A 17,906-nucleotide genomic window follows, 5' to 3' on the forward strand; every position below is an offset into this window, starting at 1 on the left:
TGTCTTGATCTAGCATAGCGTCCTGGAATTTGGTGGATAGTCCAAGGATAGTCATTTCCTTTCTTGCATCGACTTTTGCTTGCTTCGCAATGGTCAATTGGTCCATTCTCATTTGAACTATGGAAATTGCATAGCTATATGCAGAGGGTCAGTATATTCCTGATGTTTTTTACGCAATGAAATACTCACTCGATAAGAGTGGGATCCCGATCATCACACGCCATCAGTTTCCTAGGTTTGGAGTTATCTTTCAAGAGTCAAAGATTGTCCCCGCTGCCTCGTCCGTCCAACCAATATTCAACAGAGCAGCCATACATAACGTGCTCTCTGGAAGTATGATGGGTGGAAAGGCGGACGCATCAACCGGTACGATGATAACGAAAGATTGGATTGATCCTTTCTTTGCTCGTATTGAGCCTTCTGGAACTTCTTTTTGCTTCTCACAATAGCTCATACCTATTTGAAACAGACTTAGTAATTGGCGTACACGATTTTGCGCATGTACGAAGGGTAACTTACTTAAAAACCCCGGGTTAATTTTCCATTGTCCTTCAAATTCATTTCCCAAGATAATTTGCTTCTGTCTTAGAAATGCTACTTCTTCGCGCTAAGGCTAAAAGGTGGAACTCCATCCTCATAGGAGGAAGATGCATATAATCCCACATAGACATGGTCGCCATAAATAGAAGTTTTGGTTGTAAAAGTTGTCTCGAATCCCGGAGATTGAAATCTAGAAAGGAGCAGACTCTTCAACTAGGTGATTGAGGGATTGCACTTGCCTTAGACGGGCTTCCAAACATTAAGTTTGGTCACCATCTCCTTCTTCTTCTGAGCTCATATTATAGTTTGAGGCTTTCAACAGTTCGGATTGAGGTATCTAGGTACAACTTCAAGGAAGACACGTTAGCAATAAAGATAACAGATACTGTATTCGTACGATGAAGAATCATTCAATGCCTTGATGAGATGAAATGCCTTCATGCAAACACAAAGTCACTATTTAAGATTACCCTGTCGAATCTATCAACTCCTTACGTTCTAAATATTACAAGTTTTTTCTGAGCTTTGGCGACCTGAGAGTTGAGGAGGATTGAAAATCCTGACTCCCTGGGGCGAAAGCTGGTTAAAAATGATGAGGTAAGAGTGGTTTTGGTGGTGAGCATTTGATTGTTTTCCATTTTTGCTTCAGGTTGAAAGTCGAGGTAGGAGGGGTCAGCCAGCGAATGGTACTATATCTCATTGGCACGGGTCCAGACGAGATTTGCTGCAAATCGCGGGACCCTGTAACGTTTTGGACACTATATAAGATCCTATGCGTCGCTCTTCCCTTGGCGTTCTGCTTATTGTAAAGTCAAATGATATGTGGGATTGTTGCACATCGTGGACCCCTACAAGCTTTTTTGTCGATGTTTGTCTGAGTGCTAGTGATTGTTTAGTATCACTCGGCTGTCTATAGCGCATAGTTTACTCATACCCTTCTCCATATTCTAACAATCTGGTAGCTTTCACAAAATGTTTAAGCAAGTACCTTCCAGCACTCGAGATGTAGAACACCTCAGCTGTAATTCCTGATTGTGATGGACCAAGGTAGAAAGTTCAAAATTTATTGATTACTGAACGAATGCCACAATATTAATACAATAATGATATAGATTCAATATCCCCCAGCAGAAGCGGCAAACAACAGTTGTGATATATAATAGCGGACTCCGCGGCGCCAGAATATAAGAGTTCTCAGAGCGGAGAATCTCCTGAGTCGATTAATCTGTCGACCAGCAAGCACTGCGGGACCAAGCATCCTCTTTCCTCGTTCGCAAGTGTATTGAGTCCTCCAAGTACTACGAAGTATGGATCTGCTTCGGTGATGTTAGCAAGATATGAATTGTGTGGTGTTGAGTTGGAACTTACTTGTATCTATACATGTCGATACAAATGAGAAAGTCTCCACGGAATCAAATTGTGACAATCGATTTTCTCTGGTGCCGCAAAGAACGATCGCCATCGCCATCACTTCTGGGACCGAGTTTTGGAAATAAGACCTGTAGAGCTTACAGATATCAGCCTCATAGAAAATGAAGTAGATGTAGTCTTTAGAATGTGTCCAGTAAAGACTTACAATTAAAAAGAATCGCAATCATGGTGGTCCTCATCGCAGCACTCACTTATCGTGCTGCATATAAACTCCGTGACAAGTGGGTTTTGTGTGAGCGCCGAGAGGACCACCATGATTGCGATTCATTTTTAATTGTACCTAGGTAAGTTTCAATATCAAGTCCTTTATTCTTTGAATATTATTATATTGAATATAAATTTCAATTTTTGAGATAATTCAAAAAGAATTATATCAATCGATTCCTTGAATTCTAATTATTGATTATCCTTCTCCCTCTTTCATTTATCAATTCCTTTAAAGTTTTATACTGATTTGAATACTTTTAGTATAAAAGCACATCACTAAATTCTAAATACGTTTGTAGCTCAGGTAAAAATCTATTTTTGGGGTTTATGCTAAATGATTCAATCGGCCTCGGTAATTTTACCCCCCTTCATTTATCCTGTGGCGAACCAAAAGGGCTCAAGCAAACGTATGGGAAGTTTCACAAACATAAAAAGATGAATGAAGTTGCATGGACTCAGGATCACAAGTGACTCTCTGACGGGGAGTCGAAAAAGGACCATCAAAGATTGCTGATTTGTTGGGAATCCAGGTTTTCTTACAAAATATTACTCTAACAAACTATTGGGGTGGAAGAGGTAAGAATTACAATGGTCGCAGTGGGGCTTTCGTGCGCTAGAATGTAAGATATGGGTAAATCATTGACCGGCGTGGAGGATGGATAAGAGGAATGACGCTAGAGCCACATACACAGAGGAAGGCAGGTTAATGGAAGTTCGATATGCCAGATTATAAACAAGCTGAGAGCTCTAATCAGTGTTCCCTTTGTTGTACTGACGCCATCTGTTTTGCACTACGAGATTGTGAAAGGGATACTGACGGATTCGCAGCGATTCAAACACAACCACCCAGTACCCAACGAGGGCTATTCACACCTCAAACCTCTCACTTTGACGAGACTAAGAAACGAGATAGGTGGAAGGCTGATGAATGTAGGGAATAAAGCACCGAATCTAATGATAGACATGTATTGCATTGAAGACACTTCTAGTAAGAGTAAATATCATCAAAATAATCAAGGTATCAAAAGATACAAAATACTGGAATGAGTTTTGATGGTTTTGGATTCGATATAAGAAAGAGGAAGAGGAAGAGGAAGAATTGAATCACATCTCACTTTTCCTACAATCAGTTGCAACAAGACAGATAGAGTGAACAGCTGTTATATGATTTCGTTAAAGAGTGGTTAGATGGACATAAGAAGTCTGCAGGTTCCCCGCTGCAGTTCGGAGACAGACATTCCCAGCCAAATAAATGAATGGCTGATTAAATCGCTACTTCTTCAATCCTCTATTTCCTTCATTTTCCCTCAAGTTTTTTTAACACCATCTTCCAATCCTAGCCTTCGTTTATGTCCTCTCAGACCTTTCACTTAAGCTCCGGAGTAGAATCCGTAACTCAGAAAGTCGACATTTGCAACACAGCTTCCAACTGAAGCAGTTCCATACTGGGAACTGTCACCTCCTTGGTTGATACCAGTATAAAAGGTGACGTGGTAGTTTGGGGACAAGCTCAAGATCTTGATGCTATGTTGAGTGGCGCCAAAATTGCCTTTCGTAGTAGCAGCTCCATCAGTAAAGATAACGGCACCACCACCACAAGCTGTCATTCAAGAGTTAGTTAGGGTGATAAGGAGGAAAATTATCGTGAGATTGACATACAAGAATCAGTGTAGACTGCGAATTGAGTACTGCCTCTCTTCTCGAGAATCATGGCAGCATTAGCTTCGGCATCTGCGACAGGGAGAGCTGGTACAACAGCAGCCAAGATGGCGGTGATGATGCTGGTAGTGTAAATGAACTTCATTTTGAAATTAGTTGTTAGTATAAATATATCTGAGGGTTTCCTTCTTGTGGGAGGCTTGATCGATTGGAGATGTGTAGATGTGATGTTCGCTGGTGAAGTGATTCTCTAGAGGGGGACATCCATGATCTCTTTATAGAATTTCTAAAGATTAGGAGCAAGGATGCTTTCGCCGTCGGTTATTAAATGAGGGGTCTTGACGATTTGCAATCTTGCTTTCAACCTCGTTCCTCGCAATCTGATTATTGATAAAGCTAATTGCGTATCAATCTTTTGCCTGTCCGAGATTAGCTGCCGCAAGTGTCAGCGGATCGAAAACTGAGTGTGTCTCATCCATATTCTTGACATGTCAACACGTTAGCGATGCATTGTTGGCGCAGTGAACGTTTAGTCAACATGGCTGAAGCATAAGCATATGATCGCCGAACTTGCAAATCACGGTCAATGATGTATATTGATATAGGACTAAATGTCGGTGATTCAGCCAGTCACTCAAGAGCACTGACATGAAGATTAGCAAGATATTGCTCGAAGTTGATAGAGACCATGGTACCTTCGCCGTACCGTATTCCTTTTCACATTCCTAATATCGACTTAAGAGAAAGAAACCAGCAAGTGTAGATTATTACCTATAGTGGCTCAGTGGCTAACGATTGAAAGAAGCCCAAGAAACACCAAATATCGTCATTCTTCACCTGTTTCACTTTAATTTATCCTTACAATTGCAAGGTCTACTTCAAATATGATATTGTTGATATTTTCTTTATATTCAAATCAACCAAAATAGTTCTAGTATCTTCGTAGCTTGTTTGTGATTCAATTGAGTTGGATAAATAAATATCGAGATATCTGAAGAACAGCAGATTTACAAAGATTGATTTTTGATGTACCTACGAAACAGGCTCATTTAAACTGCCTCGGTAGGTAGTAATGCAATAATTTTACGATTGTCTTAATCTGGAAATTGAGTGATGATATAATCTGACAGGTATAAGATCACAACTCCACTTGTTCGAGGGTAAGCTGAGGTTTCAGTCGAGAATGGCAATTTTGCATCATCATTCCACATTAACTCCGATTATAAATTCTTCATTTAATACTAGCGCAGACATCTTATGCAAGTCGTCTAATATGGATTCTGATACATTTCTGCAGGGAAGACAAAAGCTTATTTTCACTTCCACGTTACTCAACACTAAAGATTACTCTATACGTACTCCGAATGAGGTAAGGGTTTCGCGTGGAAGACAACATTCACTCTACGATACTCCAATACGAGACGCCATAGAGCGATCATCGTTGTCAGATTACTATTGCGAGAGCATCATAAACCGATTACACTTCCATGAGTTAGCTAATATAATTGGATTACCATTTGATTTGCGCGTCGATTGCCCCTTACATGCAAGTTAGGCATCCATAAATGGGCATAAATCTCGTAAATTATTGACTCCTGAATTATTACTAGGATGTCTATCCGGCTGAAAATATATTACGTTCGCCTTTTCGTGACGAATTTAAAGACATTTGGGGGTTATATGCCGTGCATAAATAGCGGGGTGTGTAGGCAGTGGCTTGCTTACTATTTCTCCAAACCAATACAGAATGATCAATCCTGGATCTAGAAATGCGATTTTGATTTTCCCCTACAGTACAGGAGACCAGGCGATGCCCGGAGCAGATCTGTAGAGAAATGAAATGAAAATCCAATTCGGAAGATTCGGAAGCTAGACATTCTCAATAAAAAACTAATCATTTTCTTGGTCTGATTTCGAGAGTCTCACTCTGCAAGATCACCGCATATGAATGGTGATTTTGGATCAGCAGGAGAGAAAGCACTTGACTTGGAAATATGCGAAAGAAGATCGTTCGAAGTTGTCACTGTGTGATGAACTTGTTGCTCAAGCCAAAGACCAAACGCCACCACCATTTCACTCCTAAGACATAAGAACCACACATTGGATTACCAATCACAGTTAGAACTTGTAGGGCGAAAAAATCAGATAGATTAATGAACGCTCTCCAGGAAAAAGGTCATCAAAGTATACACAGTCCCATAATTTGCCAAGTAATCCAGGCCCTGGCTTCCAGAATTGCATGCTTGTCCTCTTCCTGTGTCAGAAACGATCAAGTTCTTTATGATGTATTCAGGCTGCTGATGCCTCTAAAGCATCAGGATATCATCAATACTGCTGTAGATCTAACTTGAAAGACAATACAGGCCAAGGGTTCGATCCAGAAGCCAGAAAACAGTAGCATAACCTTGGATTGGAGACAAAATCGAAAGCTATGGATGTTCGATTACTGTCGTGAAAAGAAGCAGAAAATCTCATCTTTGATTGCGTGAATCATAAATATATGAAGTTCAAAGTGCGAAATAGTATGAGATGCTATGAAGACCAATTATACTTTCTAGATTCACAAAGCAAAAGAATGAACTCTTATTTGAGAAATTCTTTGGAACAGAAAGAAGAAATCACTAAGCTTTCGAGGAAGATGTCATTACTGTAATCGAATATGGAACATATCAGTATACAAGTATTATTTTCCATCATTTAATCACTCTTCTATCTTGTGCCGTCTGAGATATAACGAGAATCAAAATGTAGTTCGATGTCATTATTTTCTACTTGTTTCGTGCTTGGGTATAGAAATCTACAGTAAGTATGCTTCATCAAACAAGCTTCACAACAGGTAATATGTCAGAAGCAAATAGAAATAGAAGTAATATCATATCAGTATTAAAAAATACTAGGGGATCTTTTATATTTCTCCAAAATTTTCTCGCCTGTTTTCCTCTGGGGTCATCCTTACAATCATCTCGAACTGTGGACAGAACTGGCATACCAAAAGCTCTCTGGTAGTAGCATTCTTGGTACCTTCGCGGATTTCATGTGGCTTGCGTCCATGTCTGACACGCCAACTTTGATGTGTTAGCTCAGATCATAAGTAATTAGATCGAATATGAAATGAGACTTACGCATTAAGTCTCTCCCTCTCAGCCCAGGTGATTCGAAGGCGCTTGTGATCCTCAATATTATCATTTTTATCTGGCGTAGAAGGATTTGTGGAGCAACATAATTATTTCCTCTAACATGGTACAATTCTTCTCTCGTCATTAAGACTTCGCAATATGCAAACTACTGGCGATGGTATATTAGCATGTTCTGTTCACGATCCCTCTTCACGGTGAACTAACCTCGTGATGTGCAACAGTAGCTGGACGTGCAACTGGACGTGCAACTGGTTTGGGAGTAGGTTCGTAATCTTCATCGTCCACTATGGAAAGTTATCAGTCAAGAGTTTCCATTGTCATGTGTAATCTGATCTTACTTTCTTCATCGGAGGAACCTGCTGAGCTGGGGTATATTCACGATCAGGTGTAAGATTGGAGTGGTCATCTTCGACAGCTATATACAATCAGTAAAGGTAATAAAATGGTGGGTTGAATCGAATCTTACGTTCTCCCATGACAACAGGTTGGGTCTTTTGAGTGCTCCTTGTTATGTAGCGATGAACGCCAACAGGCGCAGTGATTTCAGCAGGCGCAGTGTTTCTCAGCAGGCGCTTCATGCTCATTATCACGTTTGAAGAAACTGGCACCACGAATTTGGCTCAAAGAGTGGTGGACACGTGCGAGAGTAATTGGGTCACGGCGGACATGGAGGTAAAGTAGGTTATACTTTGATTGAAGTCCATTGTGCTGACTCTGAAGGTTACCGTGCCGAGTTTGAAGGTCATTATGCTGCATTTGAAGTTGGTTGTATTGAGATTGAACCTGCTCATTTTGGATTTGAAGCTGATCACACTGATATTGAAGTTGATGGTGTTGAAATTGGAGATCAACATTTTGGCCAGACTGAGCATGGACTTCTCCGTTCTCGGGAGGAAAAGAAGGATACCGCTGATGGTCGGTGATAGGGTAGTACGGATTCTGATATTCCTCTTCCATTGTATCTTATAATAAGACGCGCGCCTTTTGTACTGTGCAAAGTTACATTAGCATGAAAGAATTTTCAAATCAGATAAACGATGGTGAAGGGTTGATAGTTAATGAAACATTTTGTGACATATCAGTTAATTGTTTTTCGAATTCTTTAGAATCAAAATTGACCTGGTATACAGTAGGTAACCTTTAAACAAGTCACACGGACCTCGAAGATTCTGATCCTTACCTGCTTTGAGCCTCGGAGATTGGAAGTCATGTGGGTAAGGTTAACAGGTGAATTGATAAGACAGATGAGTTGCGGAGGTGAACAAATGGACTTTACCGATAGATGAAAAAGACAAAAACTTAAAGTGATTCTCATCTGATGATTACTGCTTTTGATATTGTTAGATGTTTGATAGGATAAGCGAGACTCAGGGGTTCTTGTCTGATGTTTGTGGGGGCTGGGTAGCATTCGTTATGAGCACTCAAGATGATCTTCTTTAGATCTTCTTCAGGCTTAAACAACGAAACCTCAATGATTTAATTAGTTACACTAACCATTTCAGGTCATTTGATATCTAGGTATACACAATGAATTCTCAATGCTGAATATTTCGCTTCTCGGTGAGGCATAGACTTGAATAAAGAAGGTTTTGGTTTGCTCAATTGACTCAACTTATACTACAATATTTCCATTTAACATCAACATAATCAATCATTTTCATACCCGCATCAACAATTTTATAGTCTGAGCATCTGACATGTTGCTTGCATGATATAAGCTGAGTTCTATTATCAAGGTAAGAATAAAGAAGGTTCGCACCTGAGACTATAGATATAAACCTTTTAGTTTAAGAACATTTAAGTGGCTATTAACGATGATCTAAGTGAACTTAAGAAGGCACATTCTAGCAAATTCCTTCGGAATCATCAATACACGACTACATGCATTAAAAAAATTTCTTCTACTTCAATCTAAATTGCTTCGCTTGTCGGGCATCTGAGTTTGACAGCATTATTATGTTGAAGTAAGTGACATAGGCTTTTGAATTGTACAAGGACTATCATTCGAGAATAAATTGAATGCGTCGGTACTAGAAGAAGTAATCTGTGTGCTTTCTGTATAGAGGGATGATTCTGATTTTACTGAAGTTTCTAAAGAGAGATCTAGAATGCAACTCACAAGGAAGTAATTGCGCAAGATAGAATTGTCATATAGTTTCTGGAGAGAATAATCAGGTGCAACCGCCAATGGCATGTACAAGAATCTGACCATGTTCTACTAATTCCGTAGTAGTGGTGTTAAAATAGTTCGCCTGCTAACCCTAAGAATTATAATCTATCGACGTATGTCTATGCACAGATACAGTACAGTTAAAAATTTGTGTGAATTTCACATCACGAACCTCGTGAATCTTCAAGGTTATCCGACTGTTCACTCCGGAAAACTTTCCTTGGCCATTCCATTGACTCCTTCCATTTCACTTCACCGTCCCGGGTCAACTGACTCCAAATTCCCTCCACCCATTTTCGATGACCTCTGATCTCACCCCCGACTCCAAGGCCACTGCTTGAACTACTAGGATTACTGATTTCAGCTTCACGACAAAGAATAGGCCCCATAATCTTCTGTACTGCTAAAAAATGAGCAATTAATACCCTCGCCACTTGATTTGCTTCATCTATAAAAGCGCAGAAGGTACGATTACTCATCTTACTGATCGCAAGATAGATTTGAACAAATTTGAAATACGCTATTGAGGTGTTAGACAGTCATAATATGCCACGAAAGAGGTAACAAGGAGAAGTTATAGTGAGGAGAAGAATACCAGATAGAGAAGAGGTTTCCCATTGCTCGACAACGGCTGAAAGCATTCCAAAGAATTCCATATTGATTTTACTTCTCTGGCATATATCTTTAACGAGATTCAACGATCTTTTAGCATCCTGGGTGGAATTATTGGGAATTTTAGGCAGATCAACAAGTCGCCCCTCCATCTGTTGCCAATGATCTCCATCCCCATCAAAGCACATTTCTATCCCTTTGTTGTCTTGCTTGACGAGGAGAAGGCTATCACGTAGAATGCTACAGCCACGGAAAAAATATAAGAGTTCAAAAAAGCCAGACAGATCAGACATATAGCAAGATTGAAACGTCAGCAAGTAGAGAGTTGCTTGTATTGTTTGTCTTTGGAATTCCGTCGCGGTCAAGAGATCGAGTCTGGTGAACAGTGCGGACAGCCCACAGATGGCGAGTATGCGGTGATGGAGTGACAGTATGTAATAGCTTTTGGCAGGACTTCCTGAGTCGAGTGCAGAATCAAAGGGAGAAAAAGGTGAATTGCTCGAAATATGGGATGCTGATAAGCCAAGAATAGCGTGTAGTAAGAAAGAATTCTTGCGAGAGATAGTCTGTTAGGCCACATCCGTTCAAAAGTGTAGGGAGCGAAACTACTCACATGATGAGCCAGAACTGGAACATGACGAACCCACTTTTCCTTGCTCCCTACGGGCAAATACGGGTGAGCATGCATCAAAAAATGATGAAAAATGAACATGTCATCTAGAGAGAATATCGTAGGTGTAGCTTGCAAGTTTCCATACGGGACCGGGCTTGGATTAGACATTTGGCGAGGCTTTAAGGGTAATATTGGAGGTGGAAGTGTAGGGTAGCTGCAAGACAGTTGATTTCGTGCACAATTTTGACATGAAGGTAGGGTTCTTGACACTAGAATTATTAACATAAATAGATTCCATGTTATGAAGTGAGACCTATACTTTTACTTTACGTTTCTTGCAATTGTAACATCCACGTCTCGACTTTTTGTGCCCTTTGCGAGGTCTGCGGGGCTCATCTTGCTTCGTGCCGTTACTTGGCCATCCTGTAGAGGAATCTTGGCTAACAGTAATATTGTCCACCAGACGAGTGTTACTACAACTGCCAGCAGACTCTGAATCTATGGAAAAATCGTGGTCGCCGCTCCTCAGACTGCTCGGATCTTGTTGCGCCACACTGCTGCCTGGACCATCACAATTTGCGTTTGCATAGCATTCGTTTACCCGTTCAAACAGTTCAGTTCCATCTCTTAGTCTTGTGTAATCATCACGAAGCCATCTGAACGTGTTGATGTATTCGGTATTCATTTGCATAGGCATGGCCAATAATAATACGATATATTAACGTTGCAGAGGACCGATTCTAAGTGCAGCACATTTCAAGCCGGAACTGTACCACGTGACTTGCGTCCATATCTTATCAGATAGCAATTTCGCGGCTATTATTCTCAGTTGGAACATTTTCAAATGTCGATTGTTTGAACAAGTCATACAAACTCAGCCTCCAAATTTCATGACAACCACAGCCGCAATACTACTCGAACCTAGAGAGACATTGAGCCTACCTACAAACGGTGTTCAATCCCTTCATTGAATGCTTGTACTGGCAAAGAGGACGTGATTGTTTATCTAATATATAACCTAAAGCACCAAGTTTCCTGGAAAAGAAAGCTCGGGTACAAGTTTCTTTCTATGAAAAGCTGGGCCCGAGGCTTGTCGGATCTTGTCATTCTCTTATGTCGAGTTCCATGAGTACAGAAGCTTATGTTATGGAGGTTTATGTTGCGATTTTTCCTCAGTACCGGGCCGATGGCGGGTCTACTGCTTATGAGCAGGGTTCAGAGCCAGATGCATCTACAAGGAACATGCATTTTGCCTGTGGGTAATGTGGTGCAACCACTGCAACGCAAGCAGAAGTTGATCTTATCAGATGAGAACCATTGAAAAATTTACATGTATTTCTTGAACCTCGGAGATAGAACTCAATCGGGCTCAGGCGAGCTCTCAAGCTTTTTATCGTACTGACCGCATCGTCTTGGTGGAAAGTAAGTGTCAAGCCAGGACAAATAATGGTAGAAGACTGGAAGTGGGCTAGAAAACCAAGGATATTTATCAGATGGAAATTCTCCTGCAAGGTTTTGGAACCCTAAAATTGTGGAGCGTATTAAGTTATCAGATTGAAAATCATTGGACGTAGTCCGGCTAGTGTCAGTTTAGCCACCACGATGGCATGATCACCGCAGCGAGCACCTGAAATCTAGTCTGTCTGAAAAGAATCATGATGGATTAGGCATCGGTCCCGATACTGGCGACTACATCATCAACTAACAGTTCAACAGGTAGGGATCTCGAGGAGCTGTTGCCATCTCATGTGATAAAATGGCATGACTCTTGTTTCTCTCTCTAATCCCTTCCTTTCCCAGCGGAAAAATTGTACCCTGCTTTATCAAACTTTATTGTTAGATTACCTAAAGCTAATTGATGTTTTGACCGCCTTCACGATTCCGACTTGGTAGATATTGATCGGACAAATAATCTTCAACATTAATTTCCTCCCATCTAGAATTCTACTTGACCGAATCTCCTGCTATGCTAGTTTGTTCTTCTGTTTCAACATCTAACATCATACCTCTCTCCACCTCCACCACCCCATTCCAAGTCTCGTTGCCCTCGAAATCCTTAAAAACTTCCCAAAAACTTCCAACGACTCAGTCACCATCAGCGCAAAAGAAGACCGAGAACAAGAAACAAGAACAAAAGCATAATGTCTCTCCAAATCCCCAGCTACGATCCCCCTCAAACATCCCTTCCTCGGCCCCATCCCCATCTCACAAACCGCACGCGCGCATACGACATCATCTCGACAAACTTTTCCATCGCCCAACTCAGTCTCGCTATCATCGCGACGGTGAAACGGAGTCCGTTGTCAATCTTATTCCTGAGTCAAACTCCTGAATTAGATCTTGGGGGCTTGAAAAATGAAGCTGTCTTCATGCAAGATTTTGCCACAAGTTTAGATCCAACTTGTCGATATACATTCCTCAATTATCTGAGCGAGGAGGGGATGTTGGGAGAATGGATGACCAGAGGGGAAATGAATCCAAGTGTGGAAAGAGTGTGACAGAATATGCTAGATGGTGTGCCAAGGTTGTTAGGGAAGAAGGATGGGTTGACTTCTCTGAAGGTAGCGTAGAGGGAGCCGAGCAAAGAGGAAATGGAAGAGCCATTGATCTTATGGTTTCTGGAGAGATGTTCAGGGCGGATAGAATTTTGGATAGGAGTGAAGAGTCTATGACCTTTGCAAATGAAAGTGAGGACTTAGACCTACTCCAAGCTACAGATGCATTGGCAAAAACTTGTGCGCGGCAGCTTCATCTTCTGTAAGTTTACCTTCTTCCTTCAGATATTCCTGCGTATTGTGCCTAACATGTCTCCAATAGAATCTAGCGGCACTCACAACACAAAACGAGAAGTTACTATCTCAATACGAGAAAGAACAAGCAAGCAGAATGGTCAGAGCACTGCTGTAGTTATTCGGGCTGGCTCAATTATTACGATTTTGAATGATAGATGGATGGTGTTCAGGGACCTCATTTGATTCCTTTCGGCGCATTTTCTGGTGCAAATACCAGTAGAACTTTTAGATTTTGAAAACATCAATGTACATAGTATGGAAATTATTGATGCTTAGCTTTGCTTTGAAACATCTACGTCCTAACAATTTAGCACTGTTTTTCCCTTTTACTCTATTATTCTGGCCACGAATTTCGCTCAAAACTCGTATTCGAGAAAAAAAAAAGATTTTGCCGACTTGTTTTCGACAAATCCGGAAGGGATACACGATGCATCATGTATGACAACGATTCACATATCAAGCCATGCATGCAGCTCAGACAGCCGACGAGCAAGCTTCGTCCTTGAAAGCTTTATCCTGCAATAAGGTCTTGGCTGGGAAGCTCGAAGCTGGGTGTCTCTGTATCAAACCCCCACCTTCCCGATACCGCTGTAAGTGGAGCAGGTGGGATCGCTCCGTTCCTCCCCTGCTTCTATGTGGGGTGAAACTGCCGAGTCAAGAGTTTTGACTCAGGACGAAAGAAAGAAGGAAGGTAGAACTCGTCATCTGGGATAATTTGCAGTGGTTAATGGTAGCCCAATCCGAGATACTTTTGCCGGTTACACAAAAGAGTTTCGATGGCGTATCTCTGTCTAGGGGCTAATTCTTATGAACTTGAGATTGCAATTGTGCGGGATGCGATAGATGAATTTCATCCGGATCCTGGGAAGGAGTTTGTGGAACGACGAACGTATATACATGGTCGAAATTCTGGCGTTGGAGAAACTGATGTATTAGAAAGTCCTTCGAACGAGACATACAAGTCAAGACATTTTCTCTGCATTTTTGACATCCAGAAGGCTTGAATATTAGACGCCGCTTCATAACAAGATCAGGTTTCTCTGACATTAACAAGGTCACATTCTCAAAATCGGCGGTTTCTGTCATTACCAGATTGCATTTCCGTACCTGGAATAGTGACCTCGTGGAGGGCCGTTACAATCTCAACGGGAATTCAGGGTACTAGATCGCATGTTGCTGATCCATCGACTTCGACGTACGCCTGTCAACACGCACAAACCTCTGGGTCACGCATTCAGCGGTGAGAAACTTGGAGATTTCGATGCAGCTTCTCATGGTATGGTAAAAGGAATTGATTTAATTCCTCGTGAGATTCCTGTTTCGGTGGCTTTGCCGAGGGTTTGGGAAAACGTCTTGTCTAGCAGTAACATATACTGAATTCACGCCATGGAAATTAATAGTTTAGCCTGCTTGGCGCAGTGGTAACGCGTAGCACTTGTATGGAAGATATTTCAGCGATGCTAAGATCATTGGTTCGATTCCAGTAGTAGGCAATTACTTTTGATATTTGGTAGTTTTGTACATTTTTGAAGATGGAAACTGACTGCATGCATTCTCAAACTCTCCCAAGAAGAGTTTCTAGCCTCTTTTCCCAGATTATCTCGTTGTAAGTGGTCGGAAAGGAGAGGGAATGGGGGGAGAGAAAAGTGGCGATCATAGTGTAATCAGCTCCATACCTCTAGACTAGCTGAGGTAGACAAAGTTCAAGTGTACAAGGGCGATTATGAGAAAAACAGATGTACAAGAGAGCACTCGAGTACAATGATTTGAATGGATTTGATGTGGGGAAGTGGATTCTCAACATATGGGGACTGTGGGGTCATCAAAGTCACTTCCAGTCTTGCTTTGTGATCTATGAGCTAGTGCTTTGTGATTGGCATGTTTTTTTATTGGCTATATGTTCACTTTGATTCAATCTCGACCCTTCTTCCAGGTTCGTAGAGTTCCTGCTCTGTGATTTGAAGATGAATAGCTGCCCCTTGATGTCGTCGTCTCATCGTCTCTCCACCAGAAATTCCAGGTCCCAGCCCTCTTTGTAAATATCAATCAGATCAGCATCTTTGCCCTTTTCACTTCCCATTCTTTATCCTGTCATCCAACTCCGCCATTTCTATCTAACCTCTCGCCCATTCTTGACAGCATTTCCTCCACAATCTCGATGACTCATCACAAAATCCATTCAGTGACAATTGTATTTGGAATCCAAACACTTTCCAGCTTGATCTTGGTGGTATGCCTTATAGTCTGGACAGGCCGCTACATGATTGAGCTGGAGTTGGCTGAATTTTGGGCATTTCTCGGTGTTACGCATGCCAGCGTGTCCGCAGGCGAAGTGTGTTAACAAGCTTGAACACATGGTGAGGTAGATTGAATTGAGATATTCGACGATTTATCTGTGAGGAAATGTGAAGGTATTGACGAAGCTGACGAAGTGATCAGGACCCTTGCTTGATGAGGCGTTGTTTGAAGGTGTTGAAGTTTGACTTTGGACCTTTTGACTTTGGGGACTTTGAATCTTCGTGTTCTTGGGGATGGAAAATTATGATTCAAGAATGGATTCTAACCTTGATATAGAGATGGCTGATGGGGGTAGCTGTATGTCAATCAGCACGGGAAATTGCAAATGTTGAGGTGAATGTTTCTAATTTTGATTTTGATAATTAGTGTTCATCTACTACAGCATGCCGAAATTAGCAATCAAGATTATTGGCATCTGATATACATTCCAGTGAATCATGAATGGGTTGTCTGCTTCACTCGTGTACGGCATTTCAAGCATCGAGGGAGAATCTTGTAAAAGAGCGAGCACACGGATATTAACACCACATATCTACAGAGATTAAAATGCAACGTTTTTGATTCTATCTATCTTAAAGTGTCGCAGAAGAAATTTTTTTGATACAAGGCATTCAGCCACCAGTGTCAAAATGCTCTCTGGACGATGGCTTAGAACCCAAGATTCTCATCTGTTATATCTCCATCTACCCATCCTTCGCCATCTTCTCGTTAGTCTCTGATTATACTTCAGTTACACCCTCGATCCTATTACCATCAATTCCTAGAAACTATGAGCTCGATAGGTTTAGTCCCTCATTTTGTTGATCCGGCACTGGTTGAAAGACCATGGGGGCATTGAAAAAAGTTATTTGGTAAAACGGACAAAGAGGAGGATGGCAATTTGTCTGCTGCTGCTGGAGACATCCTTGTATGCTAATGGATTTATGCCCACATGGGAAGATTGTCCACTGTTCTATGCACATTGCTGCCGTGTTTTGAGAGTGATTTTGATGACTTGAGAATTTAGTTCCCGGGGAATGTGAGAGTTTAGGCTGTGGAAGAGTTTCTGTGGTTGAAAAAGAAAAGAGCAGGGCTGGAGTGTCTTTTTATAGGAGGCATGTGGTAAAAGTTTGATTGGAGTGGCGTTTACGATTCATTCATACAAGACTGAGTGAATGCATGTCAAGTTAAGCATCGCATAACTGCCTAATTACCTAGATAGTTAAAATTGACACTTGGTATCTGGCGCCGGAAAAACTAGTTTGAAATGAAATTCAGAAGAAGATTCACATGAACAATAACACTAACGGAAATGCCGCCATTCAAGTTATATGATGGATTGCAAGTTATAACTCGCTCATTCACATTATCACTTGGCAATTATTTCATGAATTTCATCATTTATCAAAGAAATACGAAACGAAATCGTGATATGAATAATTTGATTTGAGAAGGACGCTGATTTTCTTTTTTTTACCCAGTGCACACACGGGAATGAATCTAGAAAAATGGGGAAAGAACCGTGAATATACTATAGCTATTTCGGATTCAGATTCCGTTACTTTATATGCAGATTAACGGTCAGTCAGTCCAGAGTCGCCCCCGCCAGGAAATCCGTGGCTTAAACAACTAATATCTCAACTCCCATCCAGCATTTTCTGTCAAAAATCCCATTCTCGCCCAAAGTTTCAGTCCCTCAAGCAGAATCCTGACTTTTACAACGGGCACGACGACGACGTCCATCACCACAGCCAGAACAAACTCCAGGAATTTCCACCACTTGTATCTGAAACCGAGGGCAATTTGGAGGACTAAATCGTAGCTGTAGTTGTCTAATGCAGCCATAGATCCGGAATGTGGCGTCACCGCATCCCAAGTAAACAGTGTTGCGTTGTACACACATGGTATAGTTGCAAAGTGTCGTGGAGAGGTATTTGAATCAGAAATGGGAATGAATCGACGGAAGTTGGTCTCTGAAATATTTAGACTGCGAATTTTGGTAAGATCCGCACCTAATGGGCGCTGCGTTCGTAGAAAAACGGATTCGGCAGTTAAGATGAATGAAAGAGAATTCAATGGACATCGATCTGACAAATTAAAAACAAAAGTATCAGGTAATTGTAGATGCTAGAATGTTTGCAGCATGAGTTTGTGAATAGGGGAATTGGAGTGCACTCTGATTCAATGACCACCTGGGAACTCTAAAGTCAAAGTTATGGATATCGTAGTCACTTATAGAGGAGATCAATTCCTAAAATCAAAGAAGCTTCGCAGCAATATATATCTTCTGTATACATCGTCCCTCCGAATCTCCTTCGTAAACTGACGATTGGAGGGGGTGATTACTAAATTTAAATTTGGACCAAGGTAGCATTGCTTTATTTCAGTATATCATTCTCATCTTGTCTTACTGCAACCAGTACTTGGAAGATACTCAAACTGTATGAAGTGCAGAGTACCATTATAGA

General features: G+C 41.3%; 6 protein-coding genes across 6 annotated transcripts; 1 reads left to right on the forward strand and 5 right to left on the reverse strand.

Annotated features, from left to right (window-relative positions):
• Window positions 1-250: 250 nt before the first annotated feature.
• On the reverse strand, window positions 251-561 carry EAF02_009669 (uncharacterized protein; the record flags this gene model as incomplete). The annotated part of the gene is made up of 2 exons (XM_038905717.1): window positions 251-456; window positions 528-561. The coding sequence occupies 2 exons, from the start codon at window positions 559-561 to the stop codon at window positions 251-253; spliced, it is 240 nt and encodes a 79-aa protein (XP_038754457.1).
• A 2,987-nt stretch (window positions 562-3,548) lies between these two features.
• Window positions 3,549-3,982, reverse strand: EAF02_009670 (uncharacterized protein; the record flags this gene model as incomplete). Its single annotated transcript, XM_038905718.1, has 2 exons — window positions 3,549-3,778; window positions 3,838-3,982. The coding sequence occupies 2 exons, from the start codon at window positions 3,980-3,982 to the stop codon at window positions 3,549-3,551; spliced, it is 375 nt and encodes a 124-aa protein (XP_038754458.1).
• Window positions 3,983-6,795: 2,813 nt separating this feature from the next.
• Window positions 6,796-7,552, reverse strand: EAF02_009671 (uncharacterized protein; the record flags this gene model as incomplete). The annotated part of the gene is made up of 5 exons (XM_038905719.1): window positions 6,796-6,902; window positions 6,960-7,119; window positions 7,179-7,258; window positions 7,354-7,389; window positions 7,441-7,552. The coding sequence occupies 5 exons, from the start codon at window positions 7,550-7,552 to the stop codon at window positions 6,796-6,798; spliced, it is 495 nt and encodes a 164-aa protein (XP_038754459.1).
• Window positions 7,553-9,149: 1,597 nt separating this feature from the next.
• Window positions 9,150-11,066, reverse strand: EAF02_009672 (uncharacterized protein; the record flags this gene model as incomplete). Its single annotated transcript, XM_038905720.1, has 4 exons — window positions 9,150-9,664; window positions 9,740-10,322; window positions 10,370-10,638; window positions 10,700-11,066. 4 exons carry the CDS (start codon window positions 11,064-11,066, stop codon window positions 9,309-9,311), a joined length of 1,575 nt encoding a protein of 524 aa, XP_038754460.1. The 3' UTR covers window positions 9,150-9,308.
• A 1,755-nt stretch (window positions 11,067-12,821) lies between these two features.
• On the forward strand, window positions 12,822-13,193 carry EAF02_009673 (uncharacterized protein; the record flags this gene model as incomplete). Its single annotated transcript, XM_038905721.1, has 2 exons — window positions 12,822-13,126; window positions 13,187-13,193. 2 exons carry the CDS (start codon window positions 12,822-12,824, stop codon window positions 13,191-13,193), a joined length of 312 nt encoding a protein of 103 aa, XP_038754461.1.
• A 3,874-nt stretch (window positions 13,194-17,067) lies between these two features.
• On the reverse strand, window positions 17,068-17,900 carry EAF02_009674 (uncharacterized protein; the record flags this gene model as incomplete). The annotated part of the gene is made up of 2 exons (XM_038905722.1): window positions 17,068-17,565; window positions 17,850-17,900. The coding sequence occupies 2 exons, from the start codon at window positions 17,898-17,900 to the stop codon at window positions 17,068-17,070; spliced, it is 549 nt and encodes a 182-aa protein (XP_038754462.1).
• Between the last annotated feature and the right edge of the window lie 6 nt (window positions 17,901-17,906).

The sequence above is a fragment of the Botrytis sinoallii genome (assembly GCF_014898435.1).
Source record: "Botrytis sinoallii strain Bc 23 chromosome Unknown BSIN_021, whole genome shotgun sequence".
Lineage (NCBI taxonomy): Eukaryota > Fungi > Ascomycota > Leotiomycetes > Helotiales > Sclerotiniaceae > Botrytis > Botrytis sinoallii.